This window comes from Glycine max, chromosome 2, assembly GCF_000004515.6.
Source record: "Glycine max cultivar Williams 82 chromosome 2, Glycine_max_v4.0, whole genome shotgun sequence".
In the NCBI taxonomy this organism is placed as follows: Eukaryota; Viridiplantae; Streptophyta; class Magnoliopsida; order Fabales; family Fabaceae; genus Glycine; species Glycine max.
In genome coordinates, this window is record NC_016089.4 from 18,930,259 (window position 1) to 18,955,158 (window position 24,900).

At 37.4% G+C, this 24,900-nt stretch overlaps 1 protein-coding gene across 2 annotated transcripts; it reads left to right on the forward strand.

Moving 5' to 3' along the window:
• Positions 1–5,847: 5,847 nt before the first annotated feature.
• LOC102665640 (uncharacterized) lies at positions 5,848–9,237 on the forward strand. 2 transcript variants are annotated; one of them, XM_014767525.2, is made up of 10 exons: positions 5,848–6,142; positions 6,225–6,437; positions 6,545–6,806; positions 6,906–7,646; positions 7,744–7,997; positions 8,104–8,271; positions 8,350–8,454; positions 8,548–8,620; positions 8,716–8,811; positions 8,910–9,237. In XM_014767525.2, the coding sequence occupies exons 3-10, from the start codon at positions 6,768–6,770 to the stop codon at positions 9,024–9,026; spliced, it is 1,593 nt and encodes a 530-aa protein (XP_014623011.1). In that variant the 5' UTR covers positions 5,848–6,142; positions 6,225–6,437; positions 6,545–6,767; the 3' UTR covers positions 9,027–9,237. The 2 variants fall into 2 exon arrangements, with proteins under 2 accessions (XP_014623011.1, XP_040869507.1); XM_041013573.1 differs by lacking the exon at positions 5,848–6,142 and having other exon boundaries at positions 6,167–6,437.
• The last annotated feature ends 15,663 nt before the right edge of the window (positions 9,238–24,900 follow it).

Sequence of the window (24,900 nt, forward strand, 5' to 3'; positions counted from 1 at the left end):
TTTCTATCATTTATGTGGTAATGTCGACCTGCATAACTGCGTAATTTACTGAGAGTACAATAGTATGAGCAGTTACCAATAATGGCAATGAAATTTTTTGTGTCAATAGCTGTTTTCCTTGTTTCTCTGTTCATAGTTGTAATGTCAACATTATGTTTGTTTTTAAAATGTCGTTTTTAATAGTGTGTGTTGTAGTCTGAAATTTCACAGATGACATTCCATGTTCCTAATTGATGGGTTTTTCTGGAACAGGACCATTATAGCAAGTGAGGGATCATCACCAGGAAACAACTCTCATTGTAAGTTTGCATGCTTGACATACCTTAGTTGTGTTTGCATCTCCTTAGGAATACTATTTTCTTATGAATGATGACCATGCTTTTGTGTTTTCATTCTGTGAATTTAACAGCTATTTGGTCTATTCATAATTTGTTTGATTAGTTTAACTATTTTAGTTATTTGATTATGATATAAACATGTCTAGGAAACGAATTTGGTAAATGAAGTTATCTAGTTAGTAGGACGAATTTTCACTATACTAACTGGTAGTATAAATTATGTTTATAAATTAGTATAAATTGTTACATGTCTATCACATATAAATAAAATGTCTGATGTGTAAGAGTGAGACACATTTAACATGTCTTAGAACTAAAAAAATGATAAATGACCAAAGCCTAACAAAAATTTAATTAGTCAAAATTTAATTTATTAAAAATGATAGTTTAAGAGTGAGACACATATAACATGTCCTCTAATTAGTCAAAATTTAATTTATTAAAAATGAAAGATTTTTTTAGTTTGACATTATTCAATTTATCCAAATATATTTTGTTTCAAAAAGAAAACAAAAATAACTCAATATTTCTGTCAAAAAGAACATAATACTATAATAGTCTGGACGACTGAGTTTTCCTGTATGGCAACTATAAAATAATCAATAGTCTGGACGACCTTCTAATTATAGTATGCCTTGCCCTTTGCTGCCTAAAGGCTCCTTCAAGCCCCCTGCTTGAAAGCCTTCTCTTTGAGCCTCCCAAGCTAGGACTAGCCATTTTCATTTTTCAAGAGTTAGTAATTTTTTTGGTTTTCTTATATTTTTTTCTTTAGGCTTTGTTGGGCTTATAGCTTGAAGCTTTGAATTGAAGTTGTGTTGTGTTGTGAGTGAGTTTGTTTAGTGAGGGGTGAAAGGGTTCTTATATAACCAGCTTTTCTTCCAATACCTTGAGCTGTTCTAGAATTTGTAACCTCTCTTCCTCAAAGTTCGCCAATGATTCCTCTAAATATATATTGGCAGATCAAAGAATTAATGACAACAACTGCACCTTTTACTTCTTCCTCCCAAAATACAGGTCCAGCGAAAACAATTAGTAATAAGTGTTATTTTTGTAAACCTCAAATCGCAATTCAAAGCCAATAACCAGTGCCCAAGGAGAATAGAGAACAGAACAAATCATGTGTATAATAAGTTCACAAATTTAAAACGATAACTTAAAAAAATGAAAATTGAGATGGGTTTTGTGTTAGGGAGCAGGGGTAGGATTTTTATTACTGTTAGGGAGCAGGAGCAGGGATCAACCTATTATTGGCCTTGGTGGTGTTGTCCCTCACCTGAGAAGTGCTTGCCAGCCAAATGCTCTTCCCAGTCATTGGTGAGACTCTTTCATTATGGCAGAATACTCCTCCTTTGTCATCTCCTCAGGCTTTCTCATCCAAATAGGCTTGTGCTTGTTCACCAAGGAGCATTCATGTGACACTTCCTTAATCTTCTTTTTCTTTTTTTCTTCCTTCTCCTTCTCTTCATCAACATCCTCCACCTAAGTAATTTAAAATGTTACTTTTTTATTTTTTGGTATTTTTTTAATTACAATTTTACTTCAATATCTAATTTTTTAATCTACTTAGGTCGTTTTTTAATATAAATATGAATTTAAAGGTGATATACTTATAATATAAATTACTTGCTAATCACAAATTACGATATTAATAAATTTATAATAAGTTATAATTTATTATTGGACAACAGTATAAATTTAGTGTATAGTCTTTTTTTTTTCCTATAATTATTTATTAAACATATATATTATTGACATAATACTTAAAGTGGATTCTTGAACTTCAATTTTTTGCTGATCAGCCTTTTAGGTTTGATCACAAAACCACATGGACCAAAGAGTTCATTTAATTCAGAAATAATACACGTAGTCAACCAGTAGTGTAGCGGGAAAATAATGGAATCTGATCCCCCACCGTTGCTTGTTTCTGACCATTTTCTTTCAAATCAAGCTCATTCACTACCATCTCTTGTTGACATCATCATCTTTTCTCTTACCTCATATTCATGAACCTTCTTTCTATATACTTGAAGCTCCTTTTCTAGCTCTAGCTTCTCTTTCTCCCTCTTCATCATGAGCCCATTCAAGAGTTTCAAAGCCTCCTGATCATACTCAGATTATTCTTCCATCATTCTTTGATACTGCAAGGCTTCCATCTGCATTGTTGCTTTCTCTTCAGGAAGCCTATTTATCATTGCCATTGTTTGATTGGCTGCTATAGCATATGCACTTCTGTCTTCTTCAAGTTCTGCATATAGAGTACTTAAGGCTTTCCTTTCAGATTTCAATGTTGATTTTAAGTTATCAATTGTTACTTCACCACCTTCTATATCACTTATCACAGTTCCATCCAATGACTCTTCTGTTCCTGATTCTTTTTTTATTTATTACTTTTTCATTGACCTTGCAAAGCACAAGTCCAGTGTTGTAGTTATTTAAGCATGAATTCCTTCCCCTTTCTTTCTTTTCACATTCGGAGGCATTATCGAAGTGTGTAGGTGCTAGGTTCTATGCTTTTTGTTCCTTCCATTTTGAAGAGGAAAAATAATATAGAAAAAAATAAGGGTATTTAAGTCTGTTTAAATAAACTTTCCTCTCCCTTTCTTTTCACATTTGGACGAATTATTAGTGTGTGAGCCCATGCTTTTTGTTCCTTCTTTCTCTTTTTCTAAGTGCTCCAAACAAAGAAAAGAATAAATAATTTGGTGTTTTTCATCCTTTCCATTTTTTTTTCTAAACTAACTGTAAGAGGACCTTGGTAGGGGAAATTTTTTTCGTTTTCTGGAAATCAAAGGTTAGAAAACTTAATTTTTCATGTTAGGTATCAATTTTTAAAAAATAATTATTGGGAAAGGATATTTTTTAACAATATTTTTTTAATTAGTTTTCCATGAAAACTATTCAATGGAAAAAAGGTAAAAATCTTATTTTCACAAGTAATTTTTCTTTTAATACAGTGAAAATATCTTCTTACTCTTTATTAAATTATTTAATGTATCTTTATTAAATTATTTAATGTAGTAAAAATATCATATAACTCTTTGGTTGGTTATTGGAATCTTAAATAAATTTCTTAGAAAATATAATTGTTAAAATTCATAATTTTCAAAAATCATGATTATTGGGAAAAAAAAAAATCTCTCTCCTATCAATCGTGTTTAAGCATTGAAAAATGTCAACCAAAATTTTGGTATAATTGCTATAACCTTATTTTGAATCAGCTAACAATGTAAAAATGCCAATCAATCAAATAACAATGTCAAAATTATTTACAGTGTTTGTTCATCAATCAATTATTCTTATCGAATAAGCTTGGTTATAGAGTTGCCATAACCTTAAAGTGTCAGCAGTCAAAACAAGCAACATTTTTATACTCTACATTGGGTTGTACAGGGAGAGGCATTCTTGTAAGCTTTTCTGCTTGTGTCTGTCTTTGCCAGCAAATGCTTTTCCTCATGGGATTGGGGCCATGCCGTGTGTGTTTGTTTAAGTTTTGTGATCATACCAATGCTCACATCACTGCCCATAAGCTTAGGCTGGTTGAATCTTTGTGGTAGGACCTTCAAAATTGCAAGCAATCAAATATATGGTATCATAATTGATGCCACAAATGAGTTGTTATAATAAGTCTACAACTTCTGCTTCCCTTTAGAATTGCAAGCAATCAAATATATGGTATCATCAACTTTAGTATTCGCCATGTGAACGTGGGGACCATGTTAGTACCACTCGTGATTATCCACAACATGAACCTTTCACAAAATATTGACATCCAAAACAAAAAGAAACACATGACAGAAAAAAGTTCATTTAGCAGTTAATATAGGACCAAGCCTGTGAGAGTACAAAGTTAAGATTCCCTGTTACCTATAACAGATCAACAAGTACAGAAGCGAGAATCCCACTGGACAGTGCATTATTTCATTCACTACTGATATCAGTTTTCATTCTAAAATCTAAGTCACCTGAAAGTATTTCCCTTGATCCAAAGTTCAGAAGAAAGCCCTGCTTCCATAAAACACACGGGAGTTAGTGCTCTTTGGTGTCTGTATCTTCTGTTCAGAGCTAGAGTTTCCTGAACTAGTTGGTACACTTTCAAAGTCCATAGGAAGCTTCATTTTCACCAATGACTCGGTGAATTGTTGCATGCTTTTCATGTACATGTCTACAAAATCCATAGAAATCTTCAATAAATTTTTCATTTATTGATTTCTTAATCTGTGCACTTAATATAATAGTTAGCAGGAGAAAAGATAAAAAGGAATGAAAGATAGAAAAGAAACAATTTTCGATATTCTTCACTTGCACACACATTATTTATCTCATTGTTCATTCACCTAGCTATTCGAATTTAACTTCACCATCCTTGAACACCAACAAAAAACACACTTGTCATGATAACAAATCCAGTTTATTGGGGTGCTTGATTCCCCATTCTGTTGACTTTGAGCTTCCACCATGGAAACCCATTTAGGCCAACTACAAGGAATAAAGTTCATAACAGAATTAACAGCATATGCCCAGAAGATCAGACAGTAAAAACAAATCAAAGAAAACTGAATCCAAGTCTGATTTAATAAATTGATATCTGATGACGAATTAAAATTATTGCAATTTAGAGAATGGATTACTGAAGGAGATGTTAACCAGAACCTTCATATAACTAATACTATGAGAACAATGTGTATAAGATGCAGAAGAGAAATTTGGATTGTAAAGGGTTGTAAGTTGTAAGAACCTTGCATACATGGCACAAAGTCATGGAAAAAGAGGTGAAAGTGGGGAATTGGTTAAGAATAAGGAGAAAAGGGGAAAAAATGAAGGAGGAGAGGCAGGAAACAATTGACTAAGCTAGAGACATTTTGGGAGGAGTGGTATATTTGGTGAGTCTGCAGAATTTCAGTTGTTATTTCTTTCCTTGTGTTTCCATTATTTGATTCCCTCGACAGAGGGCTACTTCTGTTTGTATTGTAGAGGAATCATGTAGTTCCTAATTTTGATTAAAACTTTGATGCTAGCATGTCCATGTTTATATTCACTTAGGCTTGTTGACTTTGACAATGAAAATGAGATTCAAATGATGATCTGCTCAGATCTGCTCTGGTGTTTGGCTGTTAGTGGCCTTTTCTTTCATGTGTGTGTTTATATTCACTTTTCTTTCGACTGCTTGCGAAATAAGGTAACCAAATGCTGTTAGTCATACTTCATATGATTAGAAACACAGGTAGAGTTTAATCAATGCGAATACCAAATATGAAATAAAATATAGTACACCATTAGGCATTGTATCTTCAGGACCATATTTGTATTCTACCCTCTTTGAGAAACATGCTTTTCAATTTCAGAATAGGTTTCATTTTAGTCTCCGAATGCAACAATGTGTGTGTTTTTGTTTATGTGTATCATATATAAGTGTTGCATAACCACTGAATGCATAGACAAACAATGCTAAGAATTTCTGTGTAGTAATCGTTACTTGGTGACTACTTAAGATTGTATTTTATTTCAGCAGGGTCATTCGAATGACGACACCCCCTCCATCTCCCACACAGTTCGAGATTCCTTCTGATGGGATGTCTAGGAAAACTAGACAAGCCACTCGGCTAAGAAGGTTGACAGCAAGAACATTGGAGCAAGCAAGGGCAACAGTCAGTGTGAATCCAGCAACTGGTAGAGGATCCGGACCTCACAAGGATCAGTTTCACAGTTACCTTGGAGTTGTGGCACGAGACAAGATTCCAATTGTTCACGCTAGCTGGAATGATGTACCTGAAACACTGAAGAACATGATATGGGATGACATATTGGTAAGTCCCTCATGCTGGTCATTTAATATTTGTTACACACATTCATGTTTATGCTTTTTTGTTTCACGCACATGTTTTGAAGGCAAAATTCGACATCCCCGAGGGTGATAGTGCCAAAAAGAAGGTGATGTCAATTGTGGCAACGCGTTGGAGGCAATTTAAGTCGGCGTTGACAACTAAATATGTGTATGGTAACACTGACGGCCAAGCAAAAGATGATCCTTTGGTTAAATATGGCATTAATGAAAAAGATTGGGCCGAGTTTGCAAAAATGAGGCAAACCCCTACCTGGCAGGTTATTTCCAGTTTTAATGTTTTGAGTATGTTACAAACTGTTAATGCTTTTCCTTGGAATACATGTTTTGCATCATCATTGACAAATGCTTATTTTTTTATTTCAAGGGGATACGAAAAAAGGCACAAGAAATTCAAAAGTACAATGACTCTCTGCACCTGTTGTCTAGGGGAGGCTATGAGCTGCTAGAAAAAAAAATTAATAGCTGAAAAAAGGAAGATACGAGAAGAACAAGCAGCATTTACCGAGGACCCTTCATTGTATCTCCCACCATCACCAATTTCTAGACACGAGAAATGGAAGAGTGCACGCACAAAACAATATGGCCAGATGACATCTCAAGCCGCCAAAGAAATTGCTGACAAAATTGTAAGCAACTCTTATCATTAATTGTTACTGACAAACAAATCAAAGTTTTCAATGACAACTTCCTTTATGCCTTGATCTTGTTTTGTGTTATATGAATAGGACTCTTTGGAAGAGCAAAGCAGGCAGGGCAGCATTGTGCCTTCGGGACGTGACGATATTTTGAACATGGCTATTGGAAGACCGGAGCATCCTGGTCGTGTACGTGGGGCTGGGACAGGGGTTACAATTACGCAGTACTTTGGTCCATCATCGCGTCGGTCTACCACTTCATCAAACATCACTGTAGAACAGTTGGCTGATATAATTGGTAACCTAAAAGAAGAATGGCAAAGACAGGCTGAACAAGAAAACATTAAAAGAGAGGAGGTGTGGATGAGGAGGGTAGAAGAGGAAAAACAGCGCAATATGGACACATTTAAAGGACAAATACAAGAAGCTATCAAGTTGGAGTTGTCACAAATTGCATCACAACATTCAGCCCCACTTCAGCCAAATGATATACAAGTATTAGCAGCAAGGGTAAGCACGAAGGGAAGTTGTGCAGCAGCAGAGACAAATTCATTAGCTAAAAAACCCTTTGAGTTGAATGGTGACAACGTCGGGCTGCATGTAACCATTGAGAACTCCAACAAATTAGTGGCAGTGGGCAAACGGTGCGACAATTTTGGCACCATCCACAACATGCCCTATGCTGATGATGTTGTTCGCGTGAGTGTGGCGGAAGTTATTTTCGGTGATGCGGAGGTTCCAATCCCTACATCAGAAATAAAGTTTGTCAAAGAAGCTTTAGGTAGTTTTGTTCCATGGCCAACACATTTGGTCAAACCCATCTTGCCTGAGGTACGTAATAACATGTTTAATGGATAGTAACATTAATTCCTATAATTTAAAATGGTTACTTACGTAAGTCTTCTTTAAATGTTTTGTACTCCTGTAGGAAGCAGAGAAGGATGTGAGCTCACCATTGAAGACTGTTGAGGAGGAAAAGGCAGCTGAGGTTATTGATCCATTGGGAGAGTTGGTAAAGAACTTGTTCGACATTTACCAAAGGCCTGTTGAGGTGTCATGGGATGGTGCTAAATTTGGGATCAATAATGTCAAAGATGGCTTCTTCATCACACATGTTGATGTGAGCGAGATAATATTAGGAGACAAGTGTTTAAACATCTCCATTCTACAGCTATGGCTTATGTAAGTGTATACCCATATTAGCTCAAACATTTGTACACTGTACAACTGAGTTAGCTAGTTTAAATAACCTATTAACAACTTTTATGACACCATGAATTTTACATAGGTTTATTCATGATTGGAGTGTGAGCATTGGTTATGGAGCATTGTATGGGTTCCTTGAACCTCAGTGTATCCACAATGCAAGCAGTAGACGTCAAGAGTGTGAAAATTACATTGGAAGGTGGTTGAAGGAAGCAGGAAAACAAATTTACATAGCACCTTATTTAAACCAGTAAGTTGAGCAAATAATGTTGGTCAAGTACGGTAATGTTTAACATATTGACTTAATGAAGTATCTTTACCTGTTCAGGGCCCATTGGCAGCTCCTTGTATTGTGCCCAGGCGACAATGTAGTGGTTTGGTTTTTTTCTTTGAAGAAGAAGCCGGATGCTGCCATCAAGGGTGCAGTAAACAGGTTAGTGTTGCCTCTACCGTGCCTCAATGACATTTTGCACTCCTACAGCAAACCACCAATGATCGTAATGCTTTGTTTCTATTTTGAAAATAGTGCAATGAAATCAGTCACCAAAACTGCAGAGGGAAAGCCACCTCAGCATGGGCCTCAGTGGATTGAAGCAAAGGTACATGTTTATTTAAATTCCAAATGCCATATGGATGTCATTTCTGTTTGCGTTGACTGAATTCACAACGTAATGTGTGTGCGTATGTCATGTAGAGTCATGTTCAAACAGGAAATTATGAGTGTGGATACTATGTTATGCAATGGATATGGTGCATCATAAGTGGTGGATTGAAGGATGACTGGATTCACGTATGTTTCTGATTATTGATAACTTGTTAATGTAATTAGACGTCATTAGTTTTTACCTGATGCTATGTGATTTACTAAATTCATATATACATGTGCAGTGGTTTTCTAATCGATCACCGCTAACAGAAGAGACCATGACCACACTCCGGCATAAATGGGCGGCATATTTTATCCAAATGAAGAAATGCGAACCAAGAAAAAATTTGATAACTTAGGAACAGTTTTCGTTTCCGCCATAATTTTATTTGTCTGCTGAGAACAGTACATTGTTTAGATAACTTGAGTTGTATATTGAATTTAATTTTCTCTCAGCTTGAACAATTTCCTATCCAGCCCTTCAATGTGGGTGTGTTCCTTGAACAGTACATTGTTTCAGTTAATGCTTGAGTTGTATACTGAAATTAATTTTCTCTCTACTTTTTGTTTCACTTAACATTTGATAACTAACTTTTTTGCTTGTACTTAATTGTCTATCATAATGTTGTCGTGTCATTAACTTTTACTGCTACAATTGCTGACTTTAAACCCAGCTAGGTAACTTCTGCTCAGGGTGGTGGTGACAAGGACTACAAGGAGGTACCCCCACCTCCTTTGTTTAAACCTGCAGGTGAGCTGAAATTACCATCAGGGTGGTGGTGACTTTGTTGTTCCTCTAAATTACCATATTTAAGTCCATGATCTATTGGGTTTGTTTGTTGTTGTTGCTACAGGGAGACACATCAACCAAGCTATGACCTTCAACAGATCTTATTACAAGGTAATCAGTTCAATGAAAAAATGGTTGAGTCACTAGGGATCCTTAATTAAGCTCTGTGTCTTAATTTAATGACTTTAAAATCAACAGACATTATATATCATGCATGTATCCTTCTAAGAAGCATTTTTATTCCTTAGGATTTTCATCTTCTTATATAGTTATACAACCACCTTTATTGAACTCAACATCATGATACAACCACCTTCAACAGACATTATATCATCTTTTTACTCCTTAATTATGTGCTCTTATGATTAAATTTGACTAATCAAATGTATATTTCTCCCGATTATTATGATCAGGTTCAAATTATAGGACAATTGTGCACGTACTATAACCTGAACAGCCATCCACAAGGCTTGGGTTAAAAAAAAACCGTGGAACCAGCACATTATTACTGCACAATTTTCTGTTTAAAAAAAATACATTCCACGACGGTTCTAAGGACACGACCGTCGTAGAAATGTGATGTTTCTAAGACGGACATACACAGCAAACCGTAGTAGTATTAGTTCCCTATTTTACGACGGTCGTCGACAACAGAAGACCGTAGTAGTATGAATACAATTCTACAACGGTCCTTACCATACAACCGTCGTAGAACACGTTTATGTCAACGGCGGTGCTGTATCGTGACCGTAGTATTATTAACACCGTCTCTTACGACGGTCGTCCGCAACAAAACACCGTTGTAGTAATAGGACCATTCTACGACGGTTCTCAGAAGACAACCGTCGTAGAACAAGATTATGTCTACGACGGTGCTGTCCCCATGGCCGTCGTAGTCTTTTGTTACTTCTACGACGGGGCTGTCTGGCAACCGTGTTAGAATTGTGGACCATTCTACGACGATCCTTAGGAGACAACCGTCGTAGAACAAGATTATGTCTACGACGGTTCTGTCCCCATGGCCGTCGTAGTCTCTCGTAAGTTCTAAGACGGGGCTGACCAGCAGCCTGTCCTAGAATTCTGTAATATCTACGACGGTTTTCTATGACCGTCTTTGAAAGCCATTGAATTTATTACGTCGTCGCAGACAACGACGGTCTTCAACCGACGTAGTATATCCATTTTAACCGACGTTGAATTCTGCTTTTGTAGTAGTGAAAATCAGCATCTCGACATTATTGTTTCCGTCTATAATTATTATTGCATCAACAAGTAACTTCTTAGCTTTTCTTTTAATTTTTATTATTAAATTTTCAGCACATTAATCTCTCTAGAAAAGTATATCTTTTATTTTTTGTTTTGATTAGTTTCAGTTTTAGGTAGTTTAAAATATAAAAAGCATAAAATATCTTTATCTAAAAGGTTTTAATTTGAGCATTCATCCTTGCACTATTCTTTTGGGAGACGACTTGAACTTCGGTTCAATACTACAATTGGGATTCAGTTACACTTGGCCGACGTAAATCCGAACGTAATTAAAATGTTAACAGTAAACAAGAAACCATTGTTTCTTTTCTACTGGCAACAGGAGTCGAGAAGGTATGACCATTATCCCAAGAGCTACTTAATATAGTTGGAGCGTCATAACCTGACCCTTCTGAATAAATTATCTTGAATGTTGTCGACCAAACCTATTGTTTCACTTTTCAAATCTTCCACTATTTTTGAAGACTTGAAGGGTATGTTCTATTTCTCTTCGGCATTATTTTTTCTATATTACATTGTTACTTATTAAAGTTTGTTTTTCAATTATACTCAAGTCTACCGAAATGGACACCCTTGATTTTGCAAATGTTTGTCGAGAAGTAGGTGTGTTTGCTAGCAATGTTACTATTGTTTGGCCTCTGATCCAAACCCTTTTGCTCATCTAATGCCAAATGATTTTGCTCCTCCTGCTGACAAGAATAAAAAAAGGTAGGAAGGAAGGTGAAGAATAGGCTCGTCATCGAAAAAAGTTACACCAACAAATGTTGCATCAATTGAATAATCCTCTTCCTGGCTCCCTTGAACCTCTTCCCTTGGTGTTAGGGAAAGAGTTGTTCAACCCTTCGTATCATCTTTAAAGTTTGACGCCGAGTAGTGAGATGTCGAACCTCGACAAAGATATCCTACAAGGTGCAGACACACATTCTACTTGGGCGATGTATTGTGACCTTCAAGCTAGGTTGAATGCCATTGCCCAACACATGATTTTGAGCAACTCTTCGACTAATCGGAAAATGCTTAAATAGAAAAACACACTCGAAAGGATGACAAAGGAAAGGGATCAGGCGCTTAATGCTAACATTGAGTCGATATTCGACAACTCTAACTTGAAGGCCGATATAAAGAAATTTGAGGATCAGGAAGCTTTGAGGGGCCAAAAATGAAAAAGAGAAAAAGACTATGTTGCTCCTTTGAAGGTGTTGCAACCTACCTCACGATGGGACGGTGAAAGCAAAATAAATAAGCCAAAGTTTTTGTCTCCTAGGGAGAAAACGAGTGGAGTCGCCACCAACGTTTATTCAAGGAAAACGTTAGAAAAACTAAAAAGAGGTCTGCGAATTTTGAAAATAAGGGTTCGGGAGTTGTTTATGCATAGGGAAGGTATTAGTACCCCATGCGCCCGTCACAAGGGACGACAGCCTTTAATCGAGTGTGCACAATGTGACTTCAAAATTATTTATTTTTCCCTTTTTAAATTTTTTATTTTTTTAGGGTCGACAAAGGGGCTGGCCTTGATCCTACGTATCCTCAGGTGCGATGAAGAATACAGACCTACGTAGTTCTTTAAGTCTGAATGTTTGTGTGTTAAATTGATTTTATGTTTTTTGAAATATTTATTTTAATTGCAAACAATGATTTATTTTAATTGGTTTTGTTTATTAACTTTCAATCTCTTTAAAGACAACTTTACAACACTAGTGATCGGTTAAAATTAAACTTTACAAAAAAAACGAGATTACCGATGATAGATGGAGAAGATGAATGTGCACATAACAAGGGAGACCCCTAAGGGTACATAGATCACATTCAATGCTTAAAAATAAAACTAACCAATTATCGCATGAAGAACACAGAATAAGAAACAACATAGGAAATGATCACGGTCGTGATTCAGTAGCACCTCAGGCTCGTTTCCTTTTCTTTCTTCTTCTTCTTCTTTCTCTCTTTCTTCTTATTCTCTCTCAATTCTCTCAATTCCTTCAAGTGCTGAACTTTCCAACCCCTTAACCCCCCCCCCCCCACCGTCATGGCTATTTATAGAGAAAAAGCCATTTTGAGGCGGTTAAAGTTCGCCCAGGTGAGCTGAAGCTTAGCCCTGAAGTAATGAGCTTGCCCAAGTGAGTTGGTTGCTTAGCCATGAAGCCATTTCATGGCCTAGGCAAGCCAGATGCTAGCCTGGGAGTGTTGGGGTCTAGGAAAATCCATAAAAAGACCCTTTTGCTCCCTTCTTTGGTATCCTTTTGTATTCTTGATCAAAACACTGAGTGATCTCTTGCTTCGTGTGATAACTGGGGCCAAATATCATAATTCGACTAGCAAGAATCAAAATATCATATCGAACGATATTCCCCTAATGAGATTAGGGTCTGATAGAAGGCTAAGGTGGACAAGCTGAAAGAGCCAATGTCTAGGGCCGAGGAGGAGATAGAGAAAGGAAGGAATGAATACCAAATTCTGGCGCGAGGTGCTCATGAAAAGGTGTTTAAAAAGCAAAAGGCCAGGTTTGACAAGGCTATTTGGCAAGTATGACATGCATTTGAGATTCTAGATATTACTGAGTTCGACATCCTTAAGGATGTGCACGAAGGTGTCTTGATGTCAATCAAAGACATTCCGAAAAAGACTCTTTGTGCAAGCTTGACACCCACTCCCCTGACTAATACTTTGCTAACCAATTTTGACTTAGGTGAAGAGGAGGAAAGACAGATTGATGAAGTTGAATTCAATAACTAGGTGATCGACTGTTGTAGTATTTGGTCGATAATGACTTTAGGATGTGTTTCCTTATGTTTTTATTTTGCTTTTTTATTGTATTAATCCTTTGTCCTCATTAATGAAAAATGCACTTGTTCTAATTTACTCGACTAATGTTCTTCAATTTTTATGTTGTTTCATGACTCATATCAATGTGATATATGTTTGTCAATAAATTGAAGATATCCTTAACCAAGTAGAGTACTAGGAGAGGCATTATATTACTAAAGTAAAGATACATTTCAAACCGAGTAAGAATACTTGTAATAAAACAAAGTAACGATATTGAAGGTGCCTTCTTTATCGAGTAGGGTTACTCATGGGAAAAACCATAGTCAATATAATAATGTATATCCTTGGTTGAGTAAGGTAACTTAGGAGGCAAACCTTTGTTGATTTTTGAAGGTACATCCTTGTTGAGTAGGTGTACTTGGGAGGGAAACCTTGTTAATTTGAATAAGGTACACATCCTTGGCCAAGTACGGTTACTTGGGAGGGAAACCTTGTAGGCGAGTTTGATGTTGAAATATGTTTGTTCAAAGTAAAAATATGTAAAATTGAATCATAAAGCAAGATATGACTAGAAATTTTGTATTCGTATATTTGGTATAGGGGTCTTGTTAAAACCTTATCGACAAAAACCTTTTCACATTCTTATAGGAAAAAAGTCGAATAAGGAAAAAGAGTACACCTTTGAATACATTAGCTGCAATAAAACTTGAGGTAGGTAGAGTTCTAGGTGCATGTTATGATCTTGTCGGAGAGCTATTCCAACTTATACGCCCCGTTTCAAAGACTTTGTCGAATCCTTAAGGGTCCGGCCAATTGGCAGCTAGCTTTCCCTCTCAGGAGTCTTTCCTTACTTCTCCTTGTGCTCTCCAAACTAAGTTTCCTTCTAGAAATTCTCTTGGTTTCAACTTAGTATTAAATCTTTTGACATTCTCTACTTGCATGATTCAGCTATCACCTTTTCCTAGTCTCGAGTTTCTTCAACAAGATCAAGTTCGGCCATCAAGTTTTCCAGGTTGTTGGCCTCGTCATAGTGTACTTGCCAGAAGATAGGTTCCCCTATTTCCACTAGATCAAGGCATCGGTTCCATAAGTTAATTGAAATGTCTCATTTGTTGTTGATTAGGGTGTGCACTGAAGTCCCCATAGAACTTCTAACAATTCTTTGGCCCATTTACCTTTAGCTAAGTCAAGTTTCTATTTAAGTTTAGCTAGGATCACCTTGTTTACTGCCTCATCTTGTCCATTTGTTTGATGGTGTTCGACTGATATGACTCAGTGTGTTATGTTTAACGCTTTCATTAAGTCATTCAATTTCTTGTCTGTGAATTGCAACCCATTGTTTGTTATCTCTGTGTGCAAAATGTCAAATCTAGTGACTATGTTTTTCCATAAAAACTTTTTCACATTATTAGCTGAGATGATAGCAAGGGGTTCAACTTCTATCCACTTTGTGAAGTAATCAACTGCCACCAACAGGTATTTGCATTGTCCTTTGACAAGTTGGAAAGGTCCAAGTAGGTCCATGCCTCACATAGTGAAGGATCGAGTAGATGCGAGAACGCGTAACTCATTGCCAAACTGATGGATGAGGTTGCCATGTTTATGGCATTGGATGCATCTTTTTACAAATTCAGTGCAGTTAGTCCTCAATGTAGGCCAGTAGTACCCTACCCTGCATACCTAAGTTGCCATTGTTCAACTACTTGAGTGTACTCCATAAATCCCCTTTGTAACTCTTTTATCACATACTCAGCATGTTCTTGGTTCAGGCATTTAAGGAGTGGTGACGCGAACCCTTGCCTGTATAGATCCCATGCTATGACAATATATCTTACTGCTTTTGTTCTAAAAAACTTTTGCTTCTAATGTATTTTTTGGAAGTTTTCCTTGTGTGAGGTATGCAAATATGTCGTTCATCCGTCCTTTCTCTCCCGCAAATACGTTTGTGCACTTCTTTAACTTAATGCTTGGTTCCAACAAGGTTTCTTGTATCAATGTTCTTAAGTGGACGGGCTTCCAGTCACTTACCAATCGAGCTAGCTTGTCGTCTCTTTCATTGTGATCTTTGTCGATATGTTTTACTTGCACCTTCTTGAAATCATCTTTCAACCTCATGAACATATGGTAATTTTTAAATAGTTGACACTCTTTAACTAGATATTCCCCATTTATATGTCCTACTGCAACCTTTGAGTCACTCCAACATTTTATCATTTTTTCTCCCACTTCCTCGGCCAGTCATAGGCTGGCTAGGAGTGCCTCATACTCAACCTGATTGTTGGAAGCTTTGAAGCCAAATTTGAGAGAATGTTCTAGGTTCACTTAATTAGCTCCTTTTAACAAAGCTCTGACTCCATATCCTTTCCTGTAGAGGATCCGTCCACATGCAATGTTCATCATTGGTCTTCAAAGTAGCCTATAGGATGTAACTCATTGATGAAATCTATTAACTGTTGTGCTTCTATATATTTATAACCAATGTCAAATTCTGATAGTTCAATTGACTACACCATCATCCTTTCAGGTAGTTTTGGCTTTCTCAAGACTTTAGGGATTGGCAAATTGATTCTTACCACCACTTGATGACTTTGGAAATATTTTCGGAGACATCGTGTTGTGTGAACTAGTGCTAAAGCAACCTTTTCAATCAATTGGTATCTAGTCTCAGCTTCATGCAAGATTTGACTGGCAAAGTAGATGGGGTGTTGACTCCCCTCATGTTCTTGAATTGTTACTACACTTATGACTTCACCAGAGACTAACAGGTATATGGAAAAATTCTTCTGAGTGTCCAACTTAGCTAATCATGGTGGCGTAGCTAGTGTCATTTTCAAGTTCTGAAAAGGATTTTTCACATTCTTGGTCTCATTTGAACATTTTAGTCTTCTTTAACAAGTTCATTATTGGTTGGGCCTTCTCATCTATTCAAGGCAAAAACCTTGTTAATGAGGCTTTCTGGTTAGTAAGCCTTTGGATTTCCTTGAGGGTTTTCGGGCTTCTCATTTCAATGATAGCTTGACACTTATCCAAATTTGCTTGTATCCCCTATGGGAGACCATGAATCGTAGGAACTTGCCTCCTCCTACTTTAAACATGCACTTTTTGGGATTGAGCTGCATGTTATGTTTCCATATTTGAGAAAAAAATTCTTCTAGATCCAAAACATAGGATTCGACCTCATCAGACTTGACTGCCATGTTGTCTACATACCTCCATGCTTTTGCTAATTTGGACTTTGAAAATTGTATCCATAAGACATTGGTATGTGACTTCTACATTTTTTAATCCGAATGGCATAACCCGATAGCAATAATTAGCTAACTTTGTTATAAAGGTTGTTTTCTCTTCATCTCAAGGATGCATATGGATTTGATTGTACCTTGAGTAAGTGTCTAGAAAGCTAAGCAAGTGATGCCTTACTATTCCATTCACTAGTCAGTCTATGGTGGGTAAAGGGTATGCATCCTTAGGACAATTTTTATTGAGATTAGTGTAGTCGGTACACATTCTCCACTTTCCATTAGATTTTTTAACCATCACAACATTTGACAACCAAGTTGAGTATCGAACTTCACAGATGAATTGAGCTGCTAACATCTTTACAACTTCTTCCTGAAAGGCTATCTGCCTTTCCTCTCCCATTTTCCTTTTCTTTTACACAACTGGTTTAGCCTCTCACTATATTAAAAGTCGGTGACAATGGTAGTTATGATCCATGACAGCATTTCCACTACCGACCATACAAACAAATCGACATTTGTGTTTAACACTTCAACTATATGTTGTTGCTTTTGTTCTTCCAATTAGGTTCCTTCCTAGGTTACTTGATCTTTTTGATGTCCCTATTCGTGAGGTTTTGTTTTGTAATTAGGCTTCACCCTCTAATCCTCTTTAGTCCTTGGATCTAAATCTAAGCCTTCGTCGTGTTCAAATCTACCAGGGTTACCATGTTGGCTTGAGATCTTAGTATTTTCTGGATATGAGTGAGCTTCAAGTTGGTCATGTAACATTCTCGGGTGGTTTTTTTATCTACATAAACCATTATGATGGACCCTTTGTTGGATGGGAACTTCATTACAAGATGTAGGGAGGATACAATGACCTCAATTATGTTATTAATGGTCGGCCAAGCAGTATGTTGTAAGATGTACTGGCGTGAATGACCACGTATTTGACTACAATATCCTTGTACCCACTCTTCTTGGTGTTGAACCTTGTCATTAACTCTATAGACCCTCTTGTAGGCACCCTTTCTCCAGGAAATCCAAAGAACAGGTCATCACAGGGCTGAAGCATTAACTCTGGTACGTTCAACTACTTAAAGGTACTCCAGAATAAGATATCCATCGAGCTTCCTTGGTCTATAAGGGTTTTCCTTACAAAGCAATTGGCCACCTCGATGGTAATCACCATGGGATCATCTTGTTCTAGATCTAGTCCCTTAAAGTCTACACTTGTGAATGTTATGTTGTACATCTCTACTCTTTTTCACATGGTTACCATGTTCATGGATCACACATTGCATAAATGCTTCTTTCTTGTTGAAAAGGTGCATCCACCTCCAGCAAAACCTCCTACTCTGGTTTTTATGACTCTTCGTAGCTAATCAATTTTTTCTTTCCTCTCTCAGGAGCAACTTCTTGACCTTTTGTCTCTTCTCGACCTATTTCTATCTAACCTATATCCTCTATCATGCTCTCCGTACCTATCAGAGCTTTGGTGTTCAGTCGACTGTGACTTGTGGATAAAGTCTTTTAAGCAACCTTTTTTTATAAGATCTTCAATTTTGTCTTTTAGTGTTGTGTATTCTTCAATGGAATGTCCTTGGTTTCTATGGTACCTATAGTGTTTCAAGGGGTTGACTTTGAATGGTGCGCTAGCTCGTTTGCGCATCACCTTCACCTCGGTGGCCAGAGCTTGTTCAAGTACCCTGTTCATGGTAGTATTGAGTAGGGTGTAATGATTAAAACGAGGGCCTTTTCCTTTTTAGGGCTGGATACTTGGTTCCTTAGTTGTCGATTGTACTCTGTTAGTTCTTCTAATTGCATATACTTTGTTGCTCTACATCAGAGTTCATCAAGGTTGGTTGTTGGTTTCATACAAAGACTATTGACAGGAGGACTTGGCCTTAATGTTGTTACCTGATGGTGCATGGCCACTACGGGATCAAGGTTTCATAAATCCAAGGCTACTTTTTTGAACCTTCCCATGAAGGACCTTAGTGTCTCTTTTCTTGTTGAAGACTAACTAGGGCAACAAACATGAGGTGATGAGGTCAACTAGTAGCAAATTGGATTTCGAATCTTATAGTTTGAGTTTCAAAACAATCTATTGAGTTCGGTGGAAGTCGAGTAAACTAACTCAACACTTGTCCTTTAAGAAAGGTGGGGAATACTTTGCACAAGATGGCATCATTTATATAGGCCTACCTAGGCAACATAAATGTCAATGTGCTCGTCAGGGTTGGTAGTGCTATCATACTTTTCCAAACACACTCCCTTCCAGGTAAGAGGTAGTAGATTATCTATGATCCATACTATGAAGGTATTCTTAAGTCTAAAAGCTAGTGAGGTGTTGACAAGATTGGACGAGTTGTTCCTCCCAGATGATTGGCTTCCGGTATGTTGGACACCTTCACTTGGGATGGTTTTAGGTTGTCATGTTGAGAAGGGTGTTGTGACATCCTGGAAATTTCTACCCGGAATTTTGTAGACGATGCATTTTGAATGATTATATATATAAGTATTATTCAGTGTGTGTGTGTGTATATATATATATATATATATATACTCCTGGTAGAAGTAGGTATATTGGGGGAAAGATATGCGGGTTAGGCTAATTAACGAAGAGAAATCCATAACTAGATAGTTATAGGTTAATTCTCAATTAATTAGTCTAAAAATTATAGTTTTGCGTGCAACTTAAAATTTAATAAAACCAACCTCTGAACCACGCTCAGGGTTTCATTTTGAGCGTTTTGATATATATATTGCTTACTTTTGAAAATGGGCCCCGACGGGTGCAGAGAAACGCGAGGGACTGGAACCAGAGAAATGGCATGCAAACCGAGGCAGGATTTTAGCATTTCAAAAGGTCAGATTTTTCTCTTCTTGTGGCTGAGTATGAGTCACATCAAGAGAAAAAGTGGACCCCTTTTTGCTCCACTCAAAAGGAGACATGTGGCGTACCTTTTAAAAAAAAAAAGGAAGCCTTTTTAAACTAAAAAGCCACGTTCTCTCTCCTCACTCAGCCAAAAAGTTCAGAAGCTTTTCTCCCTCACTCTCACGTTGCTTTTCCCTTCTTCTTCCTCTCCATTGAAGCCTCCATCAAAGCTCCAAACTTTGCTCACCATTTCTGCTCCAAATCGCAAAAGGAAGCCATTTTCGGAGTCGTGAAGCGCACCTCTACGTTGTGAGACTTCAAATTTCAGGTTTGGGTAGACTTCTTCTCACATAAATTTTCGTGGGTATTGGGTGTTTGGGAGATATGATGGGTAGTTTTACTAGGTTTATACCTTATGGTAGTTATTTGTGAAGAAATTTGTTGAAAGCATGCTAAAATTATCATGTTTGATGTGAGCTAAATATACTCATTCTGTTTTAGGGTTTTATAATGATGCTTTGTGATGCTTGTGTGCTAAAATCGTTGGTAGAAAACTGATAGAGATGGAGGGTAGAGTTAACCTAGGGTTAAAAAGTGAGAATGGTGGTGAGATGAGTGGAAAAGTGTGAGGCTTTGAGGGTTTGAAAAGCTAAATCTGGATTTAGTGGTAATTGGAGGTTAAATTGAGTTACTCCTAGTGTAAAATGTCATTTAGGACTTGTGGGAAAGCTTGGGCTGAGCAAATGAGGAAAATGAGTGACCAAAGTGAAAATAAGAGCCATTTCTAGGGTAAATTGGGTGTTGAGGGGTCAAATTTTGATTTGGTGGAGTTTTAGTCGTAAAATCAGTTTGAGCAAGTTTAGATTAATGTTATAGACTTTGTGTGAGATGAGAGTTTGTCCAAAATTACCCCATTCTCATTTTCACTTCTCAAACCTTGAAAATCCACTAAATTGAGGGGTTTTAGATACCTAGATTTTGAATTGCTTTGGTCTGAAGCTTGTCTTTGGTTTAGATGTGATTTATACATGATTTAGGACTTGTAGGATCCAATTTGGGCAAAATTGGATGATGGTAAGAGGGATTTCGAAATCTGCCCAATTTGTGCAGCAAAAAGCTGTCAAATTTTGTGCAGCAGAAAATTGTGCTTGTGCAGAAAATGTTGTGTATTGCTGGTTGTGGAAAGGGTAGTACATATTGGGTTCTGGACATTTTCTAGCAGATCCCAACGGTAAAAATGTATATATATGTACTAGGGACCTCCAGTAAAATTTTCGAGTTGATCCAACGGTTAACGAATCGGAACAAAGAGAATGTTACTGGGGTATTTGAGTAGAGAAAACTGTGGTATTGGAATGTGTTTTGGGCAGAGTTTTCTACCTCTGCCCTGTTTTCTTGGTTTTGGATAGTTCATGATGTTTGGATGTTGAATTTCTTGGATGTTGTGGAAGCTTGGAGGGATTGATGGGGACCCGGTGTTGAGAGGAACGAGGATAAGGGCTACATGGGAGTACGTGAGCTCAGTTGAAGGTGGGCAACTGGGGATGGTGGATTTATGTGTGATTTGTGGATGTGGAGAGTCGACTTGCACCATCGCTCGATCGCCACCTAGTACCACATATGACGGGTACCCCATAATCCTACAAGCTTGAAGTGAGAAAGTGTGGAAGAGTCAGTCTTCCTACTTTTATTCGTTGACCATAGAGTGGTACCTGGAGATATGTCGCGGGGGTCAGGAGACCTTGGGGACGTCAGGTGGGATGCTATTTCCCAAAACCAAGCTTGACCAATCCCGACCCAACCCGGGCATAGTCAGTCAGTGAGAACCTGTGACGTACCTAAATAGGCGAGCTCCTGGCAGTCAACCAATAAAAGAACAAAGACCACAAAGCAAGGAGGCTTGTGTGGTGGCTGGCCAGCTATGGATCTTGAGTGATATCTGGAATATGGCCTCTGATAATCGATTACCAAGAGTGTGTAATCGATTACAAGGCTTAAAAATGAAGACAGGAAGTTAAGATGGCCTCTGGTAATCAATTACAAGGCTTAAAAATGGATACAGGAAGTTGAGATGGCCTCTGGTAATTGATTACCAAGGGGTGTAATCGATTACCAGGCTTAGAAATGGAAATGGGATATTGAGGTGGCCTCTGGTAATTGATTACACAGAGTAACAGGCCACTGGTAATCGATTACTAGTCATGTGTAATCGATTACACAGTGCATAGTGCAGGTTTCCATGTTCTGAAGCTGTGTAACTCGAGTTTGGCCTCTGGTAATCGATTACCAATGTTGTGTAATCGATTACCAGAGGAGAAAACCCTTGAGGTATACTTTTTAACTACATGTAGTGGTTATGGGACGCATTGTGTTGTTACCCGTAGTTAGATTTCTCGTGAAAGAGTCTACCCCTTTTCTTTTATTTCTTGTAGATCGCGATGGCAGCGCAATTAATCCATGACCGAGTGGAGATGGAGTGCCTAGAGGGAGTTTGGGAGACCCTCGAAGGCAATGTGAGGTGCCGATTCTGGGGCACGATTCGGTTCACGGCTACTTCATTGGTACGTCCAGAGGAACCCGCACGCATGCTTCAGCGCACTGTGGAGTGGATATTACCTACACCTACTCCATATCGACTAGTGGAGCCCGTCCAAGTGATAGAGGTGTCGTCATCTGAAGAAGACCCTGAGGAGGACCCAGAGGAGTTACCTCCTGAGCCTGTTGTGTATGCCATTGACTTTCCAGAGGGTGATGAGGACCCACTTCCTGATGTGGATTCTCCAGAGGACGTCAAGTCAGCATCTGAGGCAGACTCTACGGAGGAGAGCGGCCCTGGAGGGATAGTGACTAATGGAGACTCTTCATCATAGCAGACCGTATTTTATTTTATTATTTTCACGTGATGACCTAAAGTAATAGCTGGCATACTTTTCCTTTTGAAAAAGCAAAATGGTTTAGAGGTTATGAGTGATCAGAAAGAAATGACTCCGAATAGAGTTGTGAACTGGCCATTCAGGACTCTATATTGATGATTTTCCTTCTGAACTTAACTACTGTGAAAAAGAGAAAGAAACGAAAAAGAAAAAAAAATTCCCATGGTTTTTGTTATTTAAATCATTACTATTAAACCAGTCATTATTTAGGGATGCCACAGGTGTTGTGAGTGATGTTGCCCCCTTAACTCAATGTTCTCTTGTTGTAACACTATTATGTCCACAACATGCCTCTGTTGCATGTTTATGATCTCTTCTTGTAGGGCCTATATGGCCTCCCCGTGGCCTTCACTGACATGTGTTAGACACTTGACAATCCATCACTGGACAACTCAGACATATCTTACAATCTTAATGAAAACCAATGTATAAATTTATGTCAACCATGTTGTTGCATGTAAGTCAACAGGTTTGAAGACTGGAAGCAACACTAGGAGAGACCTATCTGTTACTGGATAACTTGCCTATTGGAAGCATGAAGTACTTGTCCAGTCCTTCCAAACAATGACTGGAATAAGCACTTTATTTGAATTATCAATTTATTCCAATTTATATGATTTTGTTTGAAAGGAACATAATTGTGAAACTATCTTTTATTTCCTTTTATCTGTTTAATGGTCATATTGAGTTACGAGTGATAAATATGAAAATTCTTGATCCTATTAGATAGAAACACGCATTATTCGCTTAATTTAGGAAACAAGATCAATTTGCACAACAGTGGTAACATTCATTTCCAAAGATTCTCTCTACAATTAAAAGTGTCTCTCTACTAATAAATATGACATCAAAGATTGAAGAAAATAGACAAGCAAAAATAAAAAGATAAGAGTTGTGAATCAAGAAACGAGAGAAAAAAAAACACTTGTTGAGAAACACATTGAGCTTAAGAGAATCCATCTTTTGTAGTATACATAGTATTAGTGAGAGATAAGAACCTTATTGTAAATCCACCCTTTGAGTCTTGTAAAGAATAAGAGACTCAATATCAAACTTTTGTTTGTGAAAGCCAAAAGTAACTTAGTGACAAAACAATAATTGGGTGTTCTTAGATTCTAGGAGAGTCTAAGGGTTGTGCCTAAAATGGCTTTATGAATACTTGTAAGCCAGAAGTGGCAAGAAAGAATACTTGTTGTAATCAAGGTTAATTAGTAGAACCATTTACTGGTTGGTAAAGGAGAACTAGGCGTAGCTCAGGTTGAGTAAACCAGTTTAAAACAAAGTATTTTTACCGCTCTTCATTAACTTGTTAAAGTTTTTCATTGTTCATTATTGTCACACTCTACACATAAATTTTTTACTGAAAGACAAGTTTTACATCTCATTGGATGATAGTCCATTTTTTGTCACTGGACATGAGTTTTACAAACATGTTTACTATAGCATCTTCCTTTTTGAAAAGGTTTACATTTTGACTAATACACTATTCAACCTCCTTCTAGTGTGATTTGTTTTATTTCAACATGAGGAGAAGGTGTCCGAATTGACTGAGGTAGTTTGGTCATCAGTTGTCACGCTGGTGCTTCTGCCATAAACCAAGTAGTTGCAACCATGCTCTTCTCGGAGCGTAGGGAAGTTTTTCCTGGGCCCCACATGGGCATCAAAATGTACCTACATGGGGGTACATAGGTAACTTTCCTTCTTTCTTATGTCTTCTTGACTAGCTTCTTCCTTTGCAATATAGTACTTGCCAATCTAGAGGATGGGGTACCTACAAAAGGCACTCCAACGCCCAAGTAAGGCCTCGCCTGAGAATCAATAGTGGTTTTACCTCGATATTCGTATAACTATTTATACATACCTTAGTGGGCCTTAGACCTACGGGCCCTTTCTTTATTTTACCTTTTTAGGAAATGTATTCCTAATTATCATTAAGGTGTTTGAATTTTACCATAATGGTTATCTATTAGTTAATTTAGATAACTTACTTTTAAATAAGTAGTCATGGGTGGGGTAAGGGTATTTGACATTTGGCCATGGCAAATACCTGAACACTATGGTGTAGGTTTCATGTGTAATAAATATGATACTCAGGTATCTAACCTGGTCAAGTACTTGGTAGTGATATGAATAGTAGGCAAGTCTTTTGTCGAATACCTAGTACTAGTATAAGAGAAAAGTAAGTTTTAAAGGATAAGATAATAGTACTCGGTATTTAGCATGGCCGAATACAAGCCAAGTACCTAGTATTAGTATAAAACAAAAATAAGCTTTAAAGGATAAGATAACAATGCCCGAGTATTCGACAACCAAACACCTGATACTAGCATGATTGCTTTTGGAAGGAAAAGGTAACATCAACACTCGAGTATTTGA

Bases quoted from the DNA above. Each gene is read 5' to 3' on its own strand.
- LOC102665640 (XM_014767525.2), top strand. From the start codon at position 6,768: ATGACATCTCAAGCCGCCAAAGAAATTGCTGACAAAATT. The intron at 7,647-7,743 runs GTACGTAATAAC...GTACTCCTGTAG, and splicing joins TCAAACCCATCTTGCCTGAG to GAAGCAGAGAAGGATGTGAG. The intron at 8,455-8,547 runs GTTAGTGTTGCC...TTTTGAAAATAG, and splicing joins ATCAAGGGTGCAGTAAACAG to TGCAATGAAATCAGTCACCA.